This window comes from Pseudophryne corroboree, chromosome 11 (assembly GCF_028390025.1).
Source record: "Pseudophryne corroboree isolate aPseCor3 chromosome 11, aPseCor3.hap2, whole genome shotgun sequence".
Taxonomy (NCBI): domain Eukaryota; kingdom Metazoa; phylum Chordata; class Amphibia; order Anura; family Myobatrachidae; genus Pseudophryne; species Pseudophryne corroboree.
Window position 1 is genome coordinate 20,870,623 of NC_086454.1, and position 19,649 is coordinate 20,890,271.

The window sequence follows — 19,649 nt, forward strand, 5'->3', positions numbered from 1 at the left end:
TCAGCATCTAACTATCATTCTATAGAATGTATGTGATAAATGCTTTCTCAAGGCTGATTGGTTTCTATTGATAATTTCTCCACTTGTTTCACCGCTTCATAGATGTTTTAAAGTATCCATGTTGCTGGAAAAGGCAGCCATTTTGTGTATGAGAATGCAGACAGGGCACCTGCCTCCATGATGTCACTAGTTCTCATATATATTGGTGTGTCTACAAAATGGCTGCCGGCAGGATTTTTGTTATCAAAATAAAGGCAAACAATTGAAATTATTTCCTTTAGGCAAATATACAATTCAATGCTATTTATATGTTACTGAGAGGTTTATTTATTACTTACCACTTGCGGAAAGCTGTACATACTGTATCACATGGTACAAAACTGAATGAGAAAGGGGTTCTCGCTGATAAATACGCCCCTACAGGCCTACATATGTAGTTTGTGAAATATAGCTATAGTGTGTATGAGGGATGAGGTGGCGCCACCTCCCTGGATGCCTCAGGTTTCAGAATGTGGCATTATATAACTTACTGCGTCATCTAGCAGCTTCCCAGCGCTTTTCTTTCCAGATGAGGACTTTGTCGGAGACGGGGATGGGGACGGGGTCGGGGTTGAAAGAGTTTCTTCCTGTTCAATCTCTTTTTCCAGCTTTATTAATCCAGGTGGCTCCACACCAAACCTGCCGACCGAGGAGAAGGGGTCACATGGTAAGTACAGAATGGTGGCCAGCATACTACTAATATACAGGGGGGTATACAAATGTTTGAAAAGTCAGTTGGATGTCTGTTTTTTTCCTATCTAATAGACAGGGAAAAAACAGACACCCAACTGACTTTTCAAACATTTGAATTCCCCCCACAGTGTACATTCTACACTTACCCAATGTTAATGTTATACACATGGGTTACACTGGATGAGACTGAGAATGCCTGGAACGAAGACATGTACTGGGGGAGGTAGAGATTACTGTAGTAAGAGGCGATACCCAGGCACATATACTACTGCTCTCTCCTGGTGTAACCCAGGCACATATACTACTGCTCTCTCCTGGTATAACCCAGGCACATATACTACTGCTCTCTCCTGGTATAACCCAGACACATATACTACTGCTCTCTCCCGGTGTAACCCAGACACATATACTACTAATGCTCTCTCCCGATGTGAGCCAGCACATATACTACTGCTCTCTCCAGGTGTAACCCAGGCACATATACTACTGTTCTCTCCCGGTGTAACCCAGACACATATACTACTGCTCTCTCCCGGTGTAACCCAGACACATATACTACTGCTCTCTCCCGGTGTAACCCAGACACATATACTACTTCCTCTCTCCCAGTGTAACCTTACCCAGGCACATATACTACTGCTCTCTCCCGGTGTAACCCAGACACATATACTACTTCCTCTCTCCCAGTGTAACCCAGGCACATATACTACTGCTCTCTCCCGATGTAACCCAGACACATATACTACTTCCTCTCTCCCAGTGTAACCCAGGCACATATACTACTGCTCTCTCCCGGTGTAACCCAGACACATATACTACTTCCTCTCTCCCAGTGTAACCCAGACACATATACTACTGCTCTCTCCCGGTGTAACCCAGGCACATATACTACTGCTCTCTCCTGGTGTAACCCAGACACATATACTACTGCTCTCTCCCGGTGTAACCCAGGCACATATACTACTGCTCTCTCCTGGTGTAACCCAGACACATATACTACTTCCTCTCTCCCAGTGTAACCCAGGCACATATACTACTGCTCTCTCCTGGTGTAACCCAGGCACATATACTACTGCTCTCTCCAGTGTAACCCAGGCACATATACTACTTCCTCTCTCCCAGTGTAACCCAGACACATATACTACTGCTCTCTCCCGGTGTAACCCAGGCACATATACTACTGCTCTCTCCCGGTGTAACCCAGACACATATACTACTTCCTCTCTCCCAGTGTAACCCAGGCACATATACTACTGCTCTCTCCCGGTGTAACCCAGACACATATACTACTTCCTCTCTCCCAGTGTAACCCAGACACATATACTACTGCTCTCTCCCGGTGTAACCCAGACACATATACTACTTCCTCTCTCCCAGTGTAACCCAGGCACATATACTACTGCTCTCTCCTGGTGTAACCCAGGCACATATACTACTGCTCTCTCCAGTGTAACCCAGGCACATATACTACTGCTCTCTCCCGGTGTAACCCAGACACATATACTACTGCTCTCTCCAGTGTAACCCAGGGGCATATACTACTGCTCTTTCCTGGTACTATTCTTGCCGAGCTGCATACATCCTGCTTATAGAGCCAGCGTTACAAGCTAAGCAGAATGCACTTTCTGTGTGACGCACTTTTTGGTTGGGATTTAGATGCATATTGCGTCCAATTCCATCCTTTATGCCCCCCTCGTGACGCACAGGTCAGGGCACTTGGCTACCTGCTTATATTGCTATCATCCAGAATTGTGTGAGCCGCGTGTTAGACGCCAGGAACAATGGAAATATATTAATAGAAAGAATAGACAGAGCTGTCGGTTTCTGCAGCCTGTGTGATGTGGTTTTCATAGGCTGGGAGGGAACAGTTACAGAGATTCCTTCTCTTTCCTGTCTGTCTGGCCGGTCCTGCAGGCTGTAAATCCTGGAATTCCCGATGGACACTTGCCCTACACCTGCACATGCTGTAGTCTGACTAATAAAATAATGTGCTGGAGAACATACAGCTTTCTGCTGCGGGATCACAGTCCCATTAAACCAGGACGATCATGAGTTACACAAGTTCTGTGGCTTACGAAAACTAGCTGAAATGCAGGCTTGAATTAAGCCAGCCACAGAACCTGTGTAACTCATGAGCAGGGCAGTAGAAAGCCTGTCTGGGCCCAGGTACTTTCATGGGGTGTGGCCTAATCACAGGAGGCGTGGCATGCACCCTAAGACAAAAAAACGGGAAAAAAAGGTATTTTAAGCTCCTCCATGGCCACACTGCAGCATACTTGCCGACATTCTGGCTGCTCTCTGCGGGAGAGAGCAGCCAGGTCGGCTCAGCAAGGGGGCAGGGGAGGACTGTGACGTGGGGAGGAGGTGGACCAGAGGCGGGGCGGGGGTGGAGCAGGGGCGGGACGGGGGCAGAGTTTCTGCGGCACATCCTTTAAGCCACGCCCCCGCTCTGTAATGCCGCGATCCCCGGCATTACACTGCAGGGGGCATGGCTATGATGACGCGATTCAGCAAGAATCGCGTCATCAACTGCCCGAACCGCCCACTTTACACACTAAGTGGGCGGACGGGCAGGGGGACCCCTGATTCCGGGAGACTTGCCTGCTCTTCCGGGGGGCCGGGAGGGTCACCCGATTTTCGGGAGCCTCCCGGCCATTCCGGGAGAGTAGGCAAGTATGCACTACAGCCCAGCACATAGCAGCATGTGCTGGGCTGAGAAGAGCTGCAGCTGCTGCTGCCAGGTAAGGTGGAGGGGCCCCCCACTGGGCTGGGCCCAGGTACTTTTAAAGGGGTGCGGCCTAATCACAGGAGGTGTGGTTATGTACCCTTAGAAAAAAATACTGGAAAAAAGGAGATTTATGGTAAGAACTTACCCTTGTTAAATCTCTTTCTGTGAGGTACACTGGATTCCACTGGGAATGACATCGGGGGTGAGTAGGATCTTGATCCGAGGCACCAACAGGCTAAAAGCTTTGACTGTTCCCAAGATGCTCAGCGCAGCCTCCTCTATAACCCCGCCTCCGTGCACAGGAGCTCAGTTTTGTCAACTAGTCCAATGCAGTAGCTGGTACCAGAGACGACAACAGTTAGTAGCCACAGACACCACATTCCCACGACAGGAGAAGGTATCAGCGGCAAATGCCATACCAACCCAAAGAAGCTAAGTGCATCAGGGTGGGCGCCTTTTGAAGCCTAGTGTACCTCGCAAAAAGAGATTTAACAACGGTAAGTTCTTACCATAAATCTCCTTTTCTGCAGTGGGGTACACTGGTATTCCACAGGGAATAACATCGGGGATGTCCTAAAGCAGTTCCTTATGGGAGGGGATGCACTGTAGTGGGCACAAGAACCCGGAGTCCAAAGGAAGCATCCTGGGAGGCGGAAGTATCGAAGGCATAGAACCTTATGAACGTGTTCACTGAGGACCACGTAGCCGCCTTGCACAATTGTTCAAGGGTCGCACCACGGCGGGCCGCCCAAGAAGGTCCAACAGACCGAGTAGAATGGGCTTTGATGGTAGCAGGAGCTGGAAGGCCAGCCTGTACATAAGCATGTGCAATCACCATTCTATTCCATCTGGCCAGGGTCTGCTTGTTAGCAGGCTAGCCACGTTTGTGAAAACCAAACTGTACAAAGAGAGAATCAGACTTCCTAATGGAGGCTGTCCTCTTCACATAAATACGGAGAGCCCGTACCACATCCAAAGACCGCTCTTTGGAGGATAAATCCGGAGAGACAAAGGCCGGAACCACAATCTCCTGGTTAAGGTGGAAAGAAGACACCACCTTAGGTAGATAACCAGGACGCGTCCGAAGAACCACCCGGTCACAGTGAAAAATCAGATAGGGGGACCTACAAGACAAGGCACCCAAATCTGAAACCCGTCTAGCAGAGGCAATAGCCAGCAGAAACAAGACCTTGAGGGAAAGCCACTTAAGGTCCGCAGATTCGAGGTTCAAACAGAGACTCTTGCAAAGCCTCCAGAACTACCGACAAATCCCAACGAGCCACAATTGGGACATAGGGAGGTTGAATCCGTAAAACACCATGAGTGAATGTATGAACATCAGGTAGAGTCGCAATTTTTCTCTGTAACCAAACCGACAAGGCAGAAATATGAACCTTGAGGGAGGCCAGTCGAAGGCCCAAGTCCAGGCCCTGTTGTAGGAAGGCCAAAAGTTTGGCCGTACTAAACTTGTAAGCGTCATGATTGTTAGATGCGCACCAAGCAAAGTAAGAATTCCAGACTCTATGGTAAATCCGAGCAGAAGCCGGTTTCCGGGCCTTCAACATAGTTTGAATGACCGCCTCAGAAAATCCTTTGGCCCTCAGTACGGAAGCTTCAAGAGCCATGCCATCAAAGCCAGTCGGACCAAATCCTGGTAAACACAAGGGCCCTGAATGAGGAGGTCTGGTCGTTGCGGAAGCAGAAGAGGACGCTCTAGCGAGAGACCCTGTAGGTCTGAGAACCAATGCCGTCTGGGCCACGCTGGAGCTATTAGAAGAAGGATTCCTCCTTCTTGCTTGAACTTCCTCACTGCTCTGAGCAGGAGTGACACCGGAGGGAACATGTACGGCAGCCGAAAGTTCCATGGAATTGTCAGTGCATCCACGAACGCCGCTTGAGGATCCCTTGTTCTTGCTCCGAAGACCGGAACCTTGTGATTGTGTCGAGACGCCATCAGGTCTACATCTGGTAGGCCCCACTTGTCAACTAGGAGTTGAAATACTTCTGGATAAAGGCTCCACTCTCCGGCGTGTATGTTCTGACAACTGAGGAAGTCCACTTCCCAGCTGGGGACCCCTGGAATGAACACTGCCGATATAGCTGGCAGATGACGTTCCGCCCATTAAAGAATCTTTGACATTTCCAATTTTCCATCATTGCCATGCAGCTTCGAGTGCCACCTTGATGATTTATGTACGCCACCGTGGTGTCTGACTGTACTTGACTGTACTTGAACAAGCCTGTTCAGTACCAGATGCTGGGCCAGTTTCAGAGCATTGAACACTGCCCGCAATTCCAGAATGTTTATCGGGAGGAGAGACTCCTCCCTGGTCCACCGACCCTGAAGAGAGTGTTGCTCCAACACCACGCCCCAACCCCTCAGACTGGCATCCGTCGTCAGAAGGAGGACCCAGTTGGAGATCCAGAAGGGATGACCCCTGCTCAATCGTTGGTCCTGCAGCCACCAGGTCAGTGACAGACAGAACTCCGGAGACAAGGAGATCATTTGAGACCTGATCCAGTGAGGCAGGCAATCCCACTTGGCAAGAATCAGTTTCTGTAGAGGGCGAAAATGAAATTGAGCATACTCCACCATGTCGAAAGCCGACACCATGAGTCCTAGTACTTGCATCGCTGAGTGTATCGACACACGCGGACGAGAGCGGAAGCAATGTATCTTGTCCTGAAGCTTCAGGACTTTCTCCTATAACAAAAACAACCTCTGGTTGTGTGTGTCTAACAACGCTCCCAGATGCACCATGATCTGGGCAGGGACCAGGGATGATTTCTTCCAGTTGATGAGCCACCCGTGGGCTTGCAGAAACTGGACCGTCAGATCCAAATGACGGAGGAGAATTTCTGGGGAATTGGCCAGGATCAGCAGGTTGTCCAGATACGTCAGGATCCGGATGCCCCGACAGCGGAGTGAAGCCGTCATAACTGCCATGAGCCATGGTCAGACCAAACTGTAAGGCCCGGAATTGGTAATGGAGATTGCCAGTAGCAAACTGCAGGTATTGCTGATGTGACATGGCAATAGGGTTATGCAAGTAAGCATCCTGTATATCCAGGGATACCATATAGTCCACTGGTTCCAAAGCCAGGACAATAGAGCGAAGGGTCTCCATACAAAACTTGGAGACCCTCACAAACTTGTTCAAAGATTTGAGGTTGAGAATGGGCCGGGAGGAACCATTCGGTTTGGGGACTAGGAACAGCGTTGAACAGTACCCCCTGCCCCTCTGAGCCAGAGACACCGGCACTACCACTCCGGTGTCCAGGAGGGATTGTACCACTAAACGGAGAGTTGTAGTCTTCACCTGATCCGAAGGGATGTCCGTCCCATCAGGCAACAGCGAGGAGGGGGACGTGTCTTGAAGGATATAGCGTATCCGTGAGTGACGACCTCCCGTACTCAAGCGTCTAAAGTGGTCTTCAACCATACCTGGGTGAACTGTAGAAGTCGACCTCCCACCCTGGGATCCCCCAGGGGGAGGCCCGCCCCGTCATGCCGCAGGCTTGTCAGATTTGGAAGCCGGCTGACGGGCAGCCCAGGCACGTTTAGGCTTGGGCTTGGTGGTTTTGGAAGTGCAAGAGTGTTTCGGATACGCCTGACCCTTTGCTTTACCCGGAGGGTGAAAGGAATAAAAGGAAGTACTCTTAGCCTTCGGGGCCGAAGGAGTAGTACTAGGTAGATATGCAGTCTTAGACAAAGCTAAAAACAGTTTAGGCGCCAATTGTTCAACAAAATACTAATATATTTAGTCGTTACTTTAGTTCCAAATCAAGCTGCAAACAACAGTCCAGCTGTATCTGTGTTCATACAGCTAAAAAATGACTGTATTGCGCTAAATTAGTCCAAGGTGCATATATAAATGAAATCACTCGTTATTATAATTATCTATTATTTATTTCAATATTATCTGTGTATAAAAAATAAATAAAAGCCTACATACAACTTTTCAGTGAGCTCACTTAAATTCTTAACTATACGTTATATACACTTGTGCACATGGATATCTCCCAAAAATACACTTTATTAAAATGTACCTTAGTACTATATTGAGAAGATCTCATATATTAACCTGCAATGCAGTGTATTAGATTAAATGAAATGCTATCAATCAGCTCTATGAAACTGATCTAATAATTAGAACACAGTCTCTTAAGAAAAACCACACGTGGGTATTCAGAAACAATGTCTCATAGTTCCAATATTTGCTTAATTAGCATGAAAAAGCAGACTAACGTCCCAATTTAGTTTATCCGGACAGTACTGGTGTATATTTCCACTACGCACAGCAGTAATTGATGACAATCTCTCACCCGTTCTTTATCAGTTGTATCTGAATGTCCCAGGGTGTAGTGAACTGGAGCCGCTTGTATACGGACGTGTGCACCGGGGACTCCAGCCGTCAGCTGTCTGCCCGCGTCTCCACTAAAGGAGACTCGCCGACGGTTCAGATGTGTGGAGTCCCGCCTGTTGTCCTTAGCTCCCCGCTCACCTGTGTTTAGCCACTGTGTCTGGTATTGCCGAACTATGCCGGAGCCACTTGTACATGGACACTTGGTTGACCGCTTATGCCGTCAGTTGGCTGGCCACGTCCTCAGTGAGGGAAATCCCAGCCGGCGGTCAGATGTATATCCGCGTCAGCCGTCCTTAGCTCCCAGCATTAGTAACGGTTCCCGGTGTGGAATGGTCACTTGTAGAATGATCAGCAGATTACCTCTAACGCGTTTCGCACCTGGGTGCTTCCTCAGAGAGTCTATATGCACCTTGGACTAATTTAGCGCAATACAGTCATTTTTTCTATTTAGATATGCAGTCTTAGCAGACGCCAAGTCAGCGACAATCTTGTTGAGATCCTCACCAAAAAGGATGTTTCCTTTAGACGGGAGCACCTCCAGGGTTTTCTTAGAGTCCAAATCCACCGACCAGGACCGCAACCAGAGAATACGGCGAGCCAAAATGGATGTCGTAGCAGCCTTGGCCACCAGAACACCTGCATCTGAAGCTGCTTCTTTAATGTAATGAGATGCCGTGACAATATAAGAGAGACATTGTCTGGCATGTTCAGAAAAATTGGACGGAAACTCAGCCTCTAATTCCTGAGCCCATGCCTCAATAGCTTCTGCGGCCCAAGTTGCCGCAATGGTGGGCCTATGCGTAGCCCCTGCAAGGGTATAGATAGCTTTTAAGCAGCCGTCCACACGCTTATCCGTCGGCTCCTTGAGAGAAGTGACGGTAGTGACAAGCAGAGCAGATGACACCACCAGCTGAGTGATTTGCGAGTCCACCGGCGGTGGCGTTTCCCAATTTTTACTCAATTCTGCCGCAAGGGGATAGCGGGCTAGCATCTTCTTGTGCAGGGTGAATTTCTTTCCTGGGTTCTCCCAGGATTCCTGACGTATGTCAACCAAGTGGTCAGAAGAAGAGAGTATTGACTGCATAGGAGAGAAAAGAGTTAAACATCTGGGGAGGGGTGGACCTAGCTGTTAGGAAAGTACAGCCTTTAAGGGGAGGAGTTGATATATATAGGGAAGGCGAGGCCATTTTAAGTCTCTTGGTGATTTGGTTTTATGCAAGACAGTGCTGCGTCTCCCTAGGAAAAGGGGGACAAAGCCTGATAATGCAGAGGAGACAAAGATCCCCTTTTGAAGGGATCTGCATCACTGGGAGAGGCACAGGCGATCCTCTGCAAATCATCTGGCTGTGAGTACTGGTTGTATTAAGGGCCAGTTAGCACAGCTTCCTGCATATGACAGGTTTTAGAAACCATTTATTGTGGTCAGTTTCCCCCTCCCCTCTGTATCGCAGCGGACACACCGCTGTGAGGCGGCCGGGATCCCTCCCGCAAAGTTTCCCCTAACAGGGAGGCGCCCTGCGGGACCTGATCGAGCGGTCCCAGCGCGCCCAGCCAGCGGGAGATCCCAATGCCGTGCGGCGGTGCACATGCCCTCAGCCGCCGGAGGCGGGGAGCAGGGGAGAGACGCGGCAGTGAGCACGCAGCTGAGGAGATTTACTCAGCTGCGGGCAGGCACTGAATGGGTGCTAATCACCAGCGGCCAGGGGGAGAGCCGCGTCCGGGACATTACCAGCGTGCGGGGAGACACTGTATGGCGCCGCTACGGGACTTGGTGTGAAACGGTCTCGTAGCGCATGCGCACACCAGAGACGCCGCAGTGTTTCCGGGCGGCTGTAGGAGAAGTTCTCCTCAGCTTTGTGTGGGGGAGAGGCCGCTCAGTACAATAGCGCGCCTCCCCATATGGTTAGAATTATTAAAAAGGTCTTAATAGTCAGCTATCTTAAATATCCCAAACGAGCGCCATTTACGGGGAAGGGATAGCCCCCCCCCCCCCTGTATAGATCAGAGGGATGTTTTATGTGTGCCAATAGCTCCCTCTAATGGCGAAAAAGTATATGCAGAAATGTGAGGATCTACTTTACAAAATAATCCTTTGGACTATTGTATGTCCAAAGGACTTCTATTATAAAGATCCTGAAAGGAATACAACGAAGCAAGCGGATACCAACTCTACCGCGTAGCTGAGTTACAGTTAAGGGTGTATATCGGCATGTCGGCTGGTGGTTTAAACGTTTTTCCCCCATTTATTTATATATATACATTTCTCATGTTCTGGATTCTATGTAAAGAAGAGAACAGTAATTCCAGCCGGATCCGATAGCCTTGCTCCGTCATCACTCACAGCCTTTCTCTTCCTAGTTAAAAGGGTGGCAGTGCTGTGAAATACCCTGGTACGGGGTTTTAACCAACATGTCTAAAGCAAGGACCCTACACCTGGAAACAGTGCTCCGCATAGGTCATGGCAAAGGACTTGGCAGATGGAATCTCCAGGTGAATCGCAAAATCACGCATGCAGCACTAGAAAAAGGCTGCGAGATTTATATATATATTCATTTATAAGCTAGGATCAGACCGGTTACGGCAGGGGAGCACGGTCGCTGCGTATTCCACGCGGGGTGCTCGGCGTGCGCCGCAGGAGGGGGCCGCCCCCCCCCCCCCCCCTTTTTTGTTTTATCTTCCACAGAGGACCGAGGTGACAGGGATTTGGCAGACTTCGTGATTGACGATGATTGGAAGGATGACGACGAAGAATCCGGGTCGGAGAGGTCGACGGCATCCGGTGAGTTGGGACAGTCTTTATCAAATTCCGCCGCGAGCTCGAGTTCGCGTAACTCTTCATCCCCCTCCTCATCCTCCTCTTGGGCATCGCAGACGTCCGACGCTGATAGTACTGCTAGGACACGGAAGGAGACTGAGAAACTTGCCAAAAGGGCGGCAAAGCAGCAGAAGAGGCGTAAGCGGCAGGCGAATGTGGGAAGAGGAGCGTAGGGCGAAGAAGAGGCGAGATCTTCCGGGGGTAGTGCGCTGCGGGTATACGGCAGTGACGCGGGGCCTGCGAGATAGCTGCCGCAAACAGATACGTAGGGGTGACTTTGTAGACTATTTGGTTTGACTAAGGCCATGAAGAAGGATTACAAAGCGGCGGCCGCTACAAAGGGCATGGGGGCGGAAGCTTCCAGGTCTTTTGATAAATGGCTGGCCGGATTGGGGTGTTTGCGGCTTGCTATTTGGAGGACAGGCCGGAAGAGCACGTCAATATCACCCGGTACCTTCATCTAGTGCACGACATGCAGCGCACATCCTGGGGTTCGGAATGGCGGCGATATGACCAAGAGTTTCGGGAGAAGCAGGACAGGTTACGGGTCATGGACTTCGCGTTCAAAGACCTGGAGGTCTGTCTCAAAGTGACCCGGGCATCCCAGCGGGAGGACGAGACCCAGGAACAGGGTACGGGGGGGCGCCGCGGGGGGTCGTCAGCGCAGGGAGCGGGCGCGGACGGGGCATTTGCCAAAACAGGCGGATTGGCCGTTCGCATGGGCGGGCGGTCTGCCCCTCGGGGGAAATGCTTCGCTTTTAACAGCGGAGCATGTTCATTGACAAACAGTGCCGTTTTCGCCACTCTTGCCAGCAGGGCGGTGGAACCCAACCAGCCTCCTCTCGTTCCAAAGGGGGACGACAGGGCAATCGGGGGAAACAACCCTACCCTAAGCAGGCCGCGAGCGGGACCGCTCAGCAGGGCACCAGCGCCAGTTAAGTTGGAAACTATGGGTAAATGGTTGGGTCTTTATCCTAATAAACGGGATGCAAATTTTTGGTTAGATGTTTTTAAGTTCGGGTTCCGCTTGCCTGTTGCAAGCGAGATGTCCGTGCGTGCGCACAGAACCTTCAATCCGCCCGAGCTTCGCCGATGGTGTTGCGGGAAAAGTGGATAGGGAGCTCAGGTTGAGCAGGATGGAGGGGCCGTTTAAGTCAATCCCGGTGGATGACTTGGTCATCTCCCCGGTTCGGGTGGTGCCAAAGAAGACTCCGGGCGCCTTTCGGCTGATTCAGCATTTTTCTTACCCGCCACGAGCGTCGGTCAGCGACGCCATACCACCGGCTCATTGCTCGGTGGTGTATCAGTCGTTCGACGAGACGCTAGGTATGGTCCGCAGCTACGGGAGCGGGGCCCTCATGGCTAAGATCGATGTTGAGTCAGCTTTTAGATTACTGCGGCATCCTGTCTATCAATTTTGGGGGAATGAAATTGACACCGTGGCGGGAGAGTGTAGCCCGCCCCAGGACGAAGTGTCAAAGCTCCGCGAAACTATTCGCCGTTTCAACGGCTCGCGTAAAGTCACGCTGCGGCAGGCTCAGTCCGTGCGGGGCATGCTGAACTTTGCTTGTCGGGTGATACCGATGGGCAGGGTTTTCTGCAGGAAGCTCGACAGAGCTGCAGCGGGGTGTGCCAGGCCGCATCATTTCGTTCGTTTGTCCTCTGAGTTAAAAAGGGATTTGGCCGTTTGGGCTTCATTCCTGGAGGAATTCAACGGGGTGAGCATATGGCAAGCGCCAGCCATTGACAGCGAGAGTTTGCAGTTTTTTACCAATGCTGCGGGTTCCTCTGGATTCGGCTGTCTTCTGTAGGGATCGTGGTGTGCGGCATCTTGGCCGGCGAAGTGGCATAGCGAAGGTCTTAAAAAGGATCTGGTGCTGCTGGAGCTTTTTTCCCATTATGGTGGCGCTGGAAGTTTGGGGCGATCGGTTGGCTAACCGCAGCATAGTGTTCAGGGAGTTAATCTGGCCGTGGTACATGCGATTAATAACCAAAGGGCGAAATCGCTGGTGGTACTACGGGTTCTTGTACAACTGCTTTTCACTTGCTTGCGTAAGAACCTATAGTTCCGGACGCAGCACGTGCTCGGGTTGGAAAACGAAATCGCAGACGCGTTGTCGCGTGGACAGTGGGAGAGATTTCGGGGGTTTGGCTCCCAAGGCCGAAGAGCAAGGTTTTCACTGTCCCGGTTATGTTTGGCAGGTGACCGTACCGGACTGAAGGGTTTAGCGTTGCGGTCAATCGCGCCGGACACGCGCAAGGTGTACGGACAGGCTTGGAGTGAGTGGGAGGAGTTTGTCCGGGGGCGGCAACATCAAGGTAAGAGCAGGCATCGGCTGTTGCTTTCTGTTAGGTGGCAGCGCTACGTCTCCGACAGGTCACGAGCAGTGGTTTCTCGGTACTTGGCAGGCATTTCTTTTTCTGCAAGCTGCGAGGCGTCCCTGACGTAACGAAAAGCGAAGTTCTGCGGAAGGCAGTGAAAGGGTGGGCGCGAGTTGCGCCGTCGCCACCAGATAGGAGGCGGCCATCGATGCGGCTTTGTTGCCGGCCGTAATAATGGCCGGAGGGCGAGTTGAGTCGTCCAGGTTTGGGACGCTTTTGTTTAGTTTGGCGTTCTCGATGGCTTTCCACGGAGCCTTTCGATTTTCTGAGTTGTTAGCGCCTTCCAAGAGAGCAGATTCGCGTTTGCTGGTCGAGGACTTGGTAGTGGGTGAGAGGTCCTGGCTGTGCAGGTTACGACGCTCCAAGACGGATCAGGTGGGGAGAGGGCGCTGGGTTACAATGGTATCAGCGCTGGAAGAGAGCGTTGCCCGGTGAGGCTGGCACTGCAATACGTGGGGGTGCGACCCGTTAAGGAGGGGTCTGGGCTGTTGCATTATGATGGGCTGCCAGTCACGAAATACCAGTTTCAATGGATGCTGAGTCGCTGTTTGGCGGGCCTGGGCCTCCCACCCACTGCTTTTGGTACCCACTCCTTTCGCATAGGCGCAGTGACGTCGGCTGCTGCGGCGGGCTACTCCAGAACGGATATACAGGCGGTGGGGCGATGGAAAGCAGCGAGTTATAGACGATATATTCGCCCCGTCGCATGAGAGGTCGGTTTGCGCTTGGTGCTTTGCGTAAAGTCGCAATGTATTATGCTGTTACAGTTCTGTGAATTTGTGGTGTTGTGCGTCTGTTGGTGTTACCCCTTTTGTTTTGTTTTTGTTTGTTATCCTACTCAGGGATTAGCTACTCGCCGTTGCTGGCATGAGTCGGCAGCGGGGGTTTGGAGTTATTTGCGATTTTTTGCCTGACTTGACGGACTGAATTCTAATCCATAATTCGGCTAATTTGGTCTAATCAGAGTCCCTCAGCAGGTCTTTACGTTTCACCTCCAGCTGAGTTATTACATGTGTTTCCCATTTTATACCCCCCCCCCCCTTCCACCCCCCCCCCCTGTTTTTATTTCGTTTAATTTTATTTGATTTTCCCCGTTTGTGTCTTTAATTGCACTTCTAAATTGGCAACGAAAAGTGGTGCAGTCGGCTAGGCCGTGACTGCTGCAACAGCGAGTCATAAAGTTTTCTTTTTTGGCAGATCCTTCAGTATAAACAATGAATAAGCCTCTTAGTAATCAATCCTACCCCTCTTTTTCCCTTCAGGATGGTTTTAAGTCAATTTGACCATTTGGGTGGTTGGCCACTCTTACATTTACTGGGCGGCCAGGTTTGTGGCCTCAGAAGGGTCTCAGGCATTGTTTGGAATACAGGGTGTCAGATGGCTCGGCTGGCGAGGAATGATGTGGGGTGAGCTGAGGAGTAGGTTAGTGAGTCAGGCCAGAGAGCATGGAGTCCCTAAGGTTTTCGTTGTCCATCTAGGGGGCAGCGACTAGGGGAAGAGGACATCCTTGGAGCTGCGGTGGGCCATGATACAGGATCTGGCAAGTGTGACCGCGCAATGGACCAATTTGTGTGTTGGTTTTTTCCATGATGGTGCCGAGATTTGTGTTGGAGGGGTGTGGCGGATGGTCGCCGGATTGATGAGGCCCGGAAAATGGTGTAAGGAGCTGTGGCACAGTGGGTGCTGTCCCACGGCGGGTAGGGTGGTCCGCCACCCGAGGATACGGTGCAGAGACAGCCACCTTTTCCGGTGCGATGGAGTACATCTATCCGAGGAGGAGATGATGTTTTTTCTGGAGGATCTAGGTTTCGCTTTGCAGGAGTTAGGGTAGGTTTCTGGTGGCGGTGCGAAAGACTTTGGGGATGAGTCTTTCGCTGTTGGCAGAAAAGAACGGCAGTTTCGTATGGTAGAGAAAACTGTAGTGTTTTACAGTTTGTTGTGGTTTAGGTGCACTCACCTCCATCGACTTATGGCCGCTTGACCACCCATCCGGGAAGGCAGCGGCAGGGCACCCAGGAGCGGTGGGTAGCCACTGTGGGGGTTGAGTTGTCACCTATTACCGGTTTATGGTAAGCTTTTAGTAAATTTATAGGATTGAGTTATTTAAGTTAATTTAGATTAAGGAGCCGTTCTTTTGGGCCGCCACCATATGCCAGATGGAGCGGCATATTAAATTAATCTCTTTTTATTACAGGTTTCCTAATGGTTAGGGACAAATAAATAGCTAGCAATTTTCTGCCAAATTCAAGTCTCAGTGTCGTTATTTCTGGTTATGATTATGAATGCTTTACTTTCAAAGAAAGGGGTCCACCAAATATCACTAAGATGTTTAGAAGAGAGTATTGACTGCATAGGAGAGAAAAGAGTTAAACATCTGGGGAGGGGTGGACCTAGCTGTTAGGAAAGTACAGCCTTTAAGGGGAGGAGTTGATATATATAGGGAAGGCGAGGCCATTTTAAGTCTCTTGGTGATTTGGTTTCCCTCCCTCCCGCCCTGGTAGTTGGAGATTGTGGCACGTGGTGCTTTGGCTCTAAGTTGTTGGCTGTTTTCGTTGGCTATTTATTGGCGGAAAAGAACGGCAGTTTCGTATGGTAGAGAAAACTGTAGTGTTTTACAGTTTGTTGTGGTTTAGGTGCACTCAACTCATCTCCATCGACTTATGGCCGCTTGACCACCCATCCGGGAAGGCAGCGGCAGGGCACCCAGGAGCGGTGGGTAGCCACTGTGGGGGTTGAGTTGTCACCTATTACCGGTTTATGGTAAGCTTTTAGTAAATTTATAGGATTGAGTTATTTAAGTTAATTTAGATTAAGGAGCCGTTCTTTTGGGCCGCCACCATATGCCAGATGGAGCGGCATATTAAATTAATCTCTTTTTATTACAGGTTTCCTAATGGTTAGGGACAAATAAATAGCTAGCAATTTTCTGCCAAATTCAAGTCTCAGTGTCGTTATTTCTGGTTATGATTATGAATGCTTTACTTTCAAAGAAAGGGGTCCACCAAATATCACTAAGATGTTTATGATATAAAACCAATTTAGTAACCTTCTGACGTTTGAACCTGTCCGGTTTCTTAGATGTAGTAGCGGGCTCAGGATCATCATCAATCTGAAGAATGAGCCTGATAGCCTCTAAGAGATCAGGAACATCCACCTGTGAAACAGATTCCCCATCAGAAACGTCATGATCAGAGTCTGTGGGGTCAGTATACACGCCATCTTCATCGGAAGAGGTATCCGGAATATGTGTGGATTGAGAGGAAGTAACAGCCCACTTAGAGAACTTCTTAGGTTTAGTCTTAGGCGGGCGAGGGTCAGGAATACGTTTATTCAAAGAGTTATTCAAGTGCTGTAACTGAGTGGACAGAGCATCTGTCCATGGCGGATTAACCGCAAGGACCATATAAGGCTGATAAGGCACAGGAGGTCCTATAGGGGGCGCAAGTCTAGTTACCAGCGTAGTCAGTAAATTAGATGTGCCCCCGTTGTTACAAACTGACTGGGGGGTACAGAACCCCCAAAACCTGAACCCTCCGCAGCCATGTTATCCTCAAATGCATCTGGGAAATCATAACCGTGCACACCGGAATCAGCCCCAGACCCATCGCCCCCTGTAGCTGACATGATATGAAAGCGTAAACCACGGGTGTCACAGTACAATATCAGCAGATATAATACCTAACACAAACCCCCCCTGCAGTGTGACAGCACAAACAGAGGATTTCTGAGGTAAAATGTGACTGAAAAACACAGAGAAAAATACAAAATATGTATATCCTGTGAAATACCAATATTATCTAATAACCCTGACGCACGGAGCCCCCTCAGGTTACAGAATATAGGGATAGCAGTAGGAGTGAGATACGCGGAGTGGAGATCACCCAGCAGCTATATGCACACACACACAGGGGTATATTTACTAAGCTCCCGATTTTGACCGAGATGCCGTTTTTTCATCAAAGTGTCATCTCGGTAATTTACTAAGCACTAATCACGGCAGTGATGAGGGCATTCGTAATTTTTTGCTAGTTCAGGTAAAAAATTACGAATGAATACACCATCGGTCAAAACGCGGCTGTTTAAGTATGAATCTCGGTCATTTACTAAGAAGTGCAAAGCAAAAAAAGAACAAACACTGCCGTGAAAAATTACAACTCGTAAAAAAGTACTAAAAAAAAACAGACCTGCTTTTTTTATTCGTGATTGGATAGGCATGCACGGATCCATGAGATCCGTGCATGTATATCAGTGGGAAGGGGTGGGAAAGTGCTTATTTTTTCAAAAAATTTTGCGTGGGGTCCCCCCTCCTAAGCATAACCTGCCTCGGGCTCTTTGAGCCGATCCTGGTTGCAGAAATATGGGGAAAAAAATGACAGGGGTTCCCCCATATTTAAGCAACCAGCATCGGGCTCTGCGCCTGGTCCTGGTCCAAAAAATACGGGGGACAAAAAGAGTAGGGGTCCCCCGTATTTTTAAAACCAGCACCGGGCTCCACTAGCTGGACAGATAATGCCACAGCCGGGGGTCACTTTTATATAGTGCCCTGCGGCCGTGGCATCAAAAATCCAACTAGTCACTCCTGGCCGGGGTACCCTGGGGGAGTGGGGACCCCTTCAATCAAGGGGTCCCCCCCCCCCAGCCACCCAAGGGCCAGGGGTGAAGCCCGAGGCTGTCCCCCCCCATCCAATGGGCTGCGGATGGGGAGGCTGATAGCCTTTGTTGTAAAAGAAAAGATATTGTTTTTAGTAGCAGTACTACAAGGCCCAGCAAGCCTCCCCCGCATGCTGGTACTTGGAGAACCACAAGTACCAGCATGCGACGGAAAAACGGGCCCGCTGGTACCTGTAGTACTACTACTAAAAAAATACCCAAAAAAAGACAAGACACACACACCGTGAAAGTATAATTTTATTACATACATACACACATACATACATACTTACCTTAAGTTCCCACGCAGGTCGGTCCTCTTCTCCAGTAGAATCCAAGGGGTACCTGTTGAAGAAATTATACTCACGAGATCCAGGGGTCCAGGCTCCTCGAGAAATCCAGGGGTAATCCACGTACTTGACAAAAAAAACAAAACGGTGTCCCGACCACGAACTGAAAGGGGACCCATGTTTGCACATGGGTCACCTTTCCACGAATGCCAGAAAGCCACTCTGACTTCTGTCTAAGTGGGTTTCTTCAGCCAATCAGGGAGCGCCACGTTGTAGCACTCTCCTGATCAGCTGTGTGCTCCTGTACTGAGTGACAGGCGGCACACGGCAGTGTTACAATGTAGCGCCTATGCGCTACATTGTAACCAATGATGGGAACTTTCTGCTCAGCGGTGACGTCACTTTAGGTCAACCGCAGGGCAGAAAGTTCCCATCATTGGTTACAATGTAGCGCATAGGCGCTACATTGTAACACTGCCGTGTGCTGCCTGTCAGTGAGGACAGGACCACACAGCTGATCAGGAGAGTGCTACAACGTGGCACTCCCTGATTGGCTGAAGAAACCCACTTAGACAGAAGTCAGAGTGGCTTTCTGGCATTCGTGGAAAGGTGACCCATGTGCAAACATGGGTCCCCTTTCAGTTCGTGGTCGGGACACCGTTTTGTTTTTTTTGTCAAGTACGTGGATTACCCCTGGATTTCTCGAGGAGCCTGGACCCCTGGATCTCGTGAGTATAATTTCTTCAACAGGTACCCCTTGGCTTCTACTGGAGAAGAGGACCGACCTGCGTGGGAACTTAAGGTAAGTATGTATGTACAGTATGTATGTGTGTATGTATGTAATAAAATTATACTTTCACGGTGTGTGTGTCTTGTCTTTTTTTGGGTATTTTTTTAGTAGTAGTACTACAGGTACCAGCGGGCCCGTTTTTCCGTCGCATGTTGGTACTTGTGGTTCTCCAAGTACCAGCATGCGGGGGAGGCTTGCTGGGCCTTGTAGTACTGCTACTAAAAACAATATCTTTTCTTTTACAACAAAGGCTATCAGCCTCCCCATCCGCAGCCCATTGGATGGGGGGGGACAGCCTCGGGCTTCACCCCTGGCCCTTGGGTGGCTGGGGGGGGACCCCTTGATTGAAGGGGTCCCCACTCCCCCAGGGTACCCCGGCCAGGGGTGACTAGTTGGATTTTTGATGCCACGGCCGCAGGGCACTATATAAAAGTGACCCCCGGCTGTGGCATTATCTGTCCAGCTAGTGGAGCCCGGTGCTGGTTTTAAAAATATGGGGGACCCCTACTCTTTTTGTCCCCCGTATTTTTGGGACCAGGACCAGGCGCAGAGCCCGATGCTGGTTGCTTAAATATGGGGGAACCCCTGTCATTTTTTCCCCCATATTTTTGCAACCAGGATCGGCTCAAAGAGCCCGAGGCTGGTTATGCTTAGGAGGGGGGACCCCACGCATTTTTTTTTATTATTTTACAGTGTTTAATTAAAAAAAAAAAAATAAATAAACCCCAGCACGGATCACACAGATCCGGCCGAGATTGATTGTAAAAAAAGTCGGCAGTATTTTGCTAATCACTGCCGTAAAAATAGGTAAAAAACCACGAATGACATCGACATCGGAAGAAAAGAAAAACCCGAATACGACAGCTTAGTAAATCCATCGTAATCAATTCAAAAA

At 50.0% G+C, this 19,649-nt stretch overlaps 1 protein-coding gene across 2 annotated transcripts in view; it reads right to left on the reverse strand.

Annotated features, from left to right (window-relative positions):
- The window catches only part of GAS2 (growth arrest specific 2), a 185,810-nt gene that overhangs the window by 39,813 nt on the left and 126,348 nt on the right, over positions 1–19,649 (reverse strand). For both annotated transcript variants that reach the window (XM_063946363.1, XM_063946364.1), the window contains one exon: positions 531–678. In XM_063946363.1, coding sequence (XP_063802433.1) covers positions 531–678 — 148 coding nt within the window. The remainder of the gene's footprint in view (positions 1–530; positions 679–19,649) is intronic.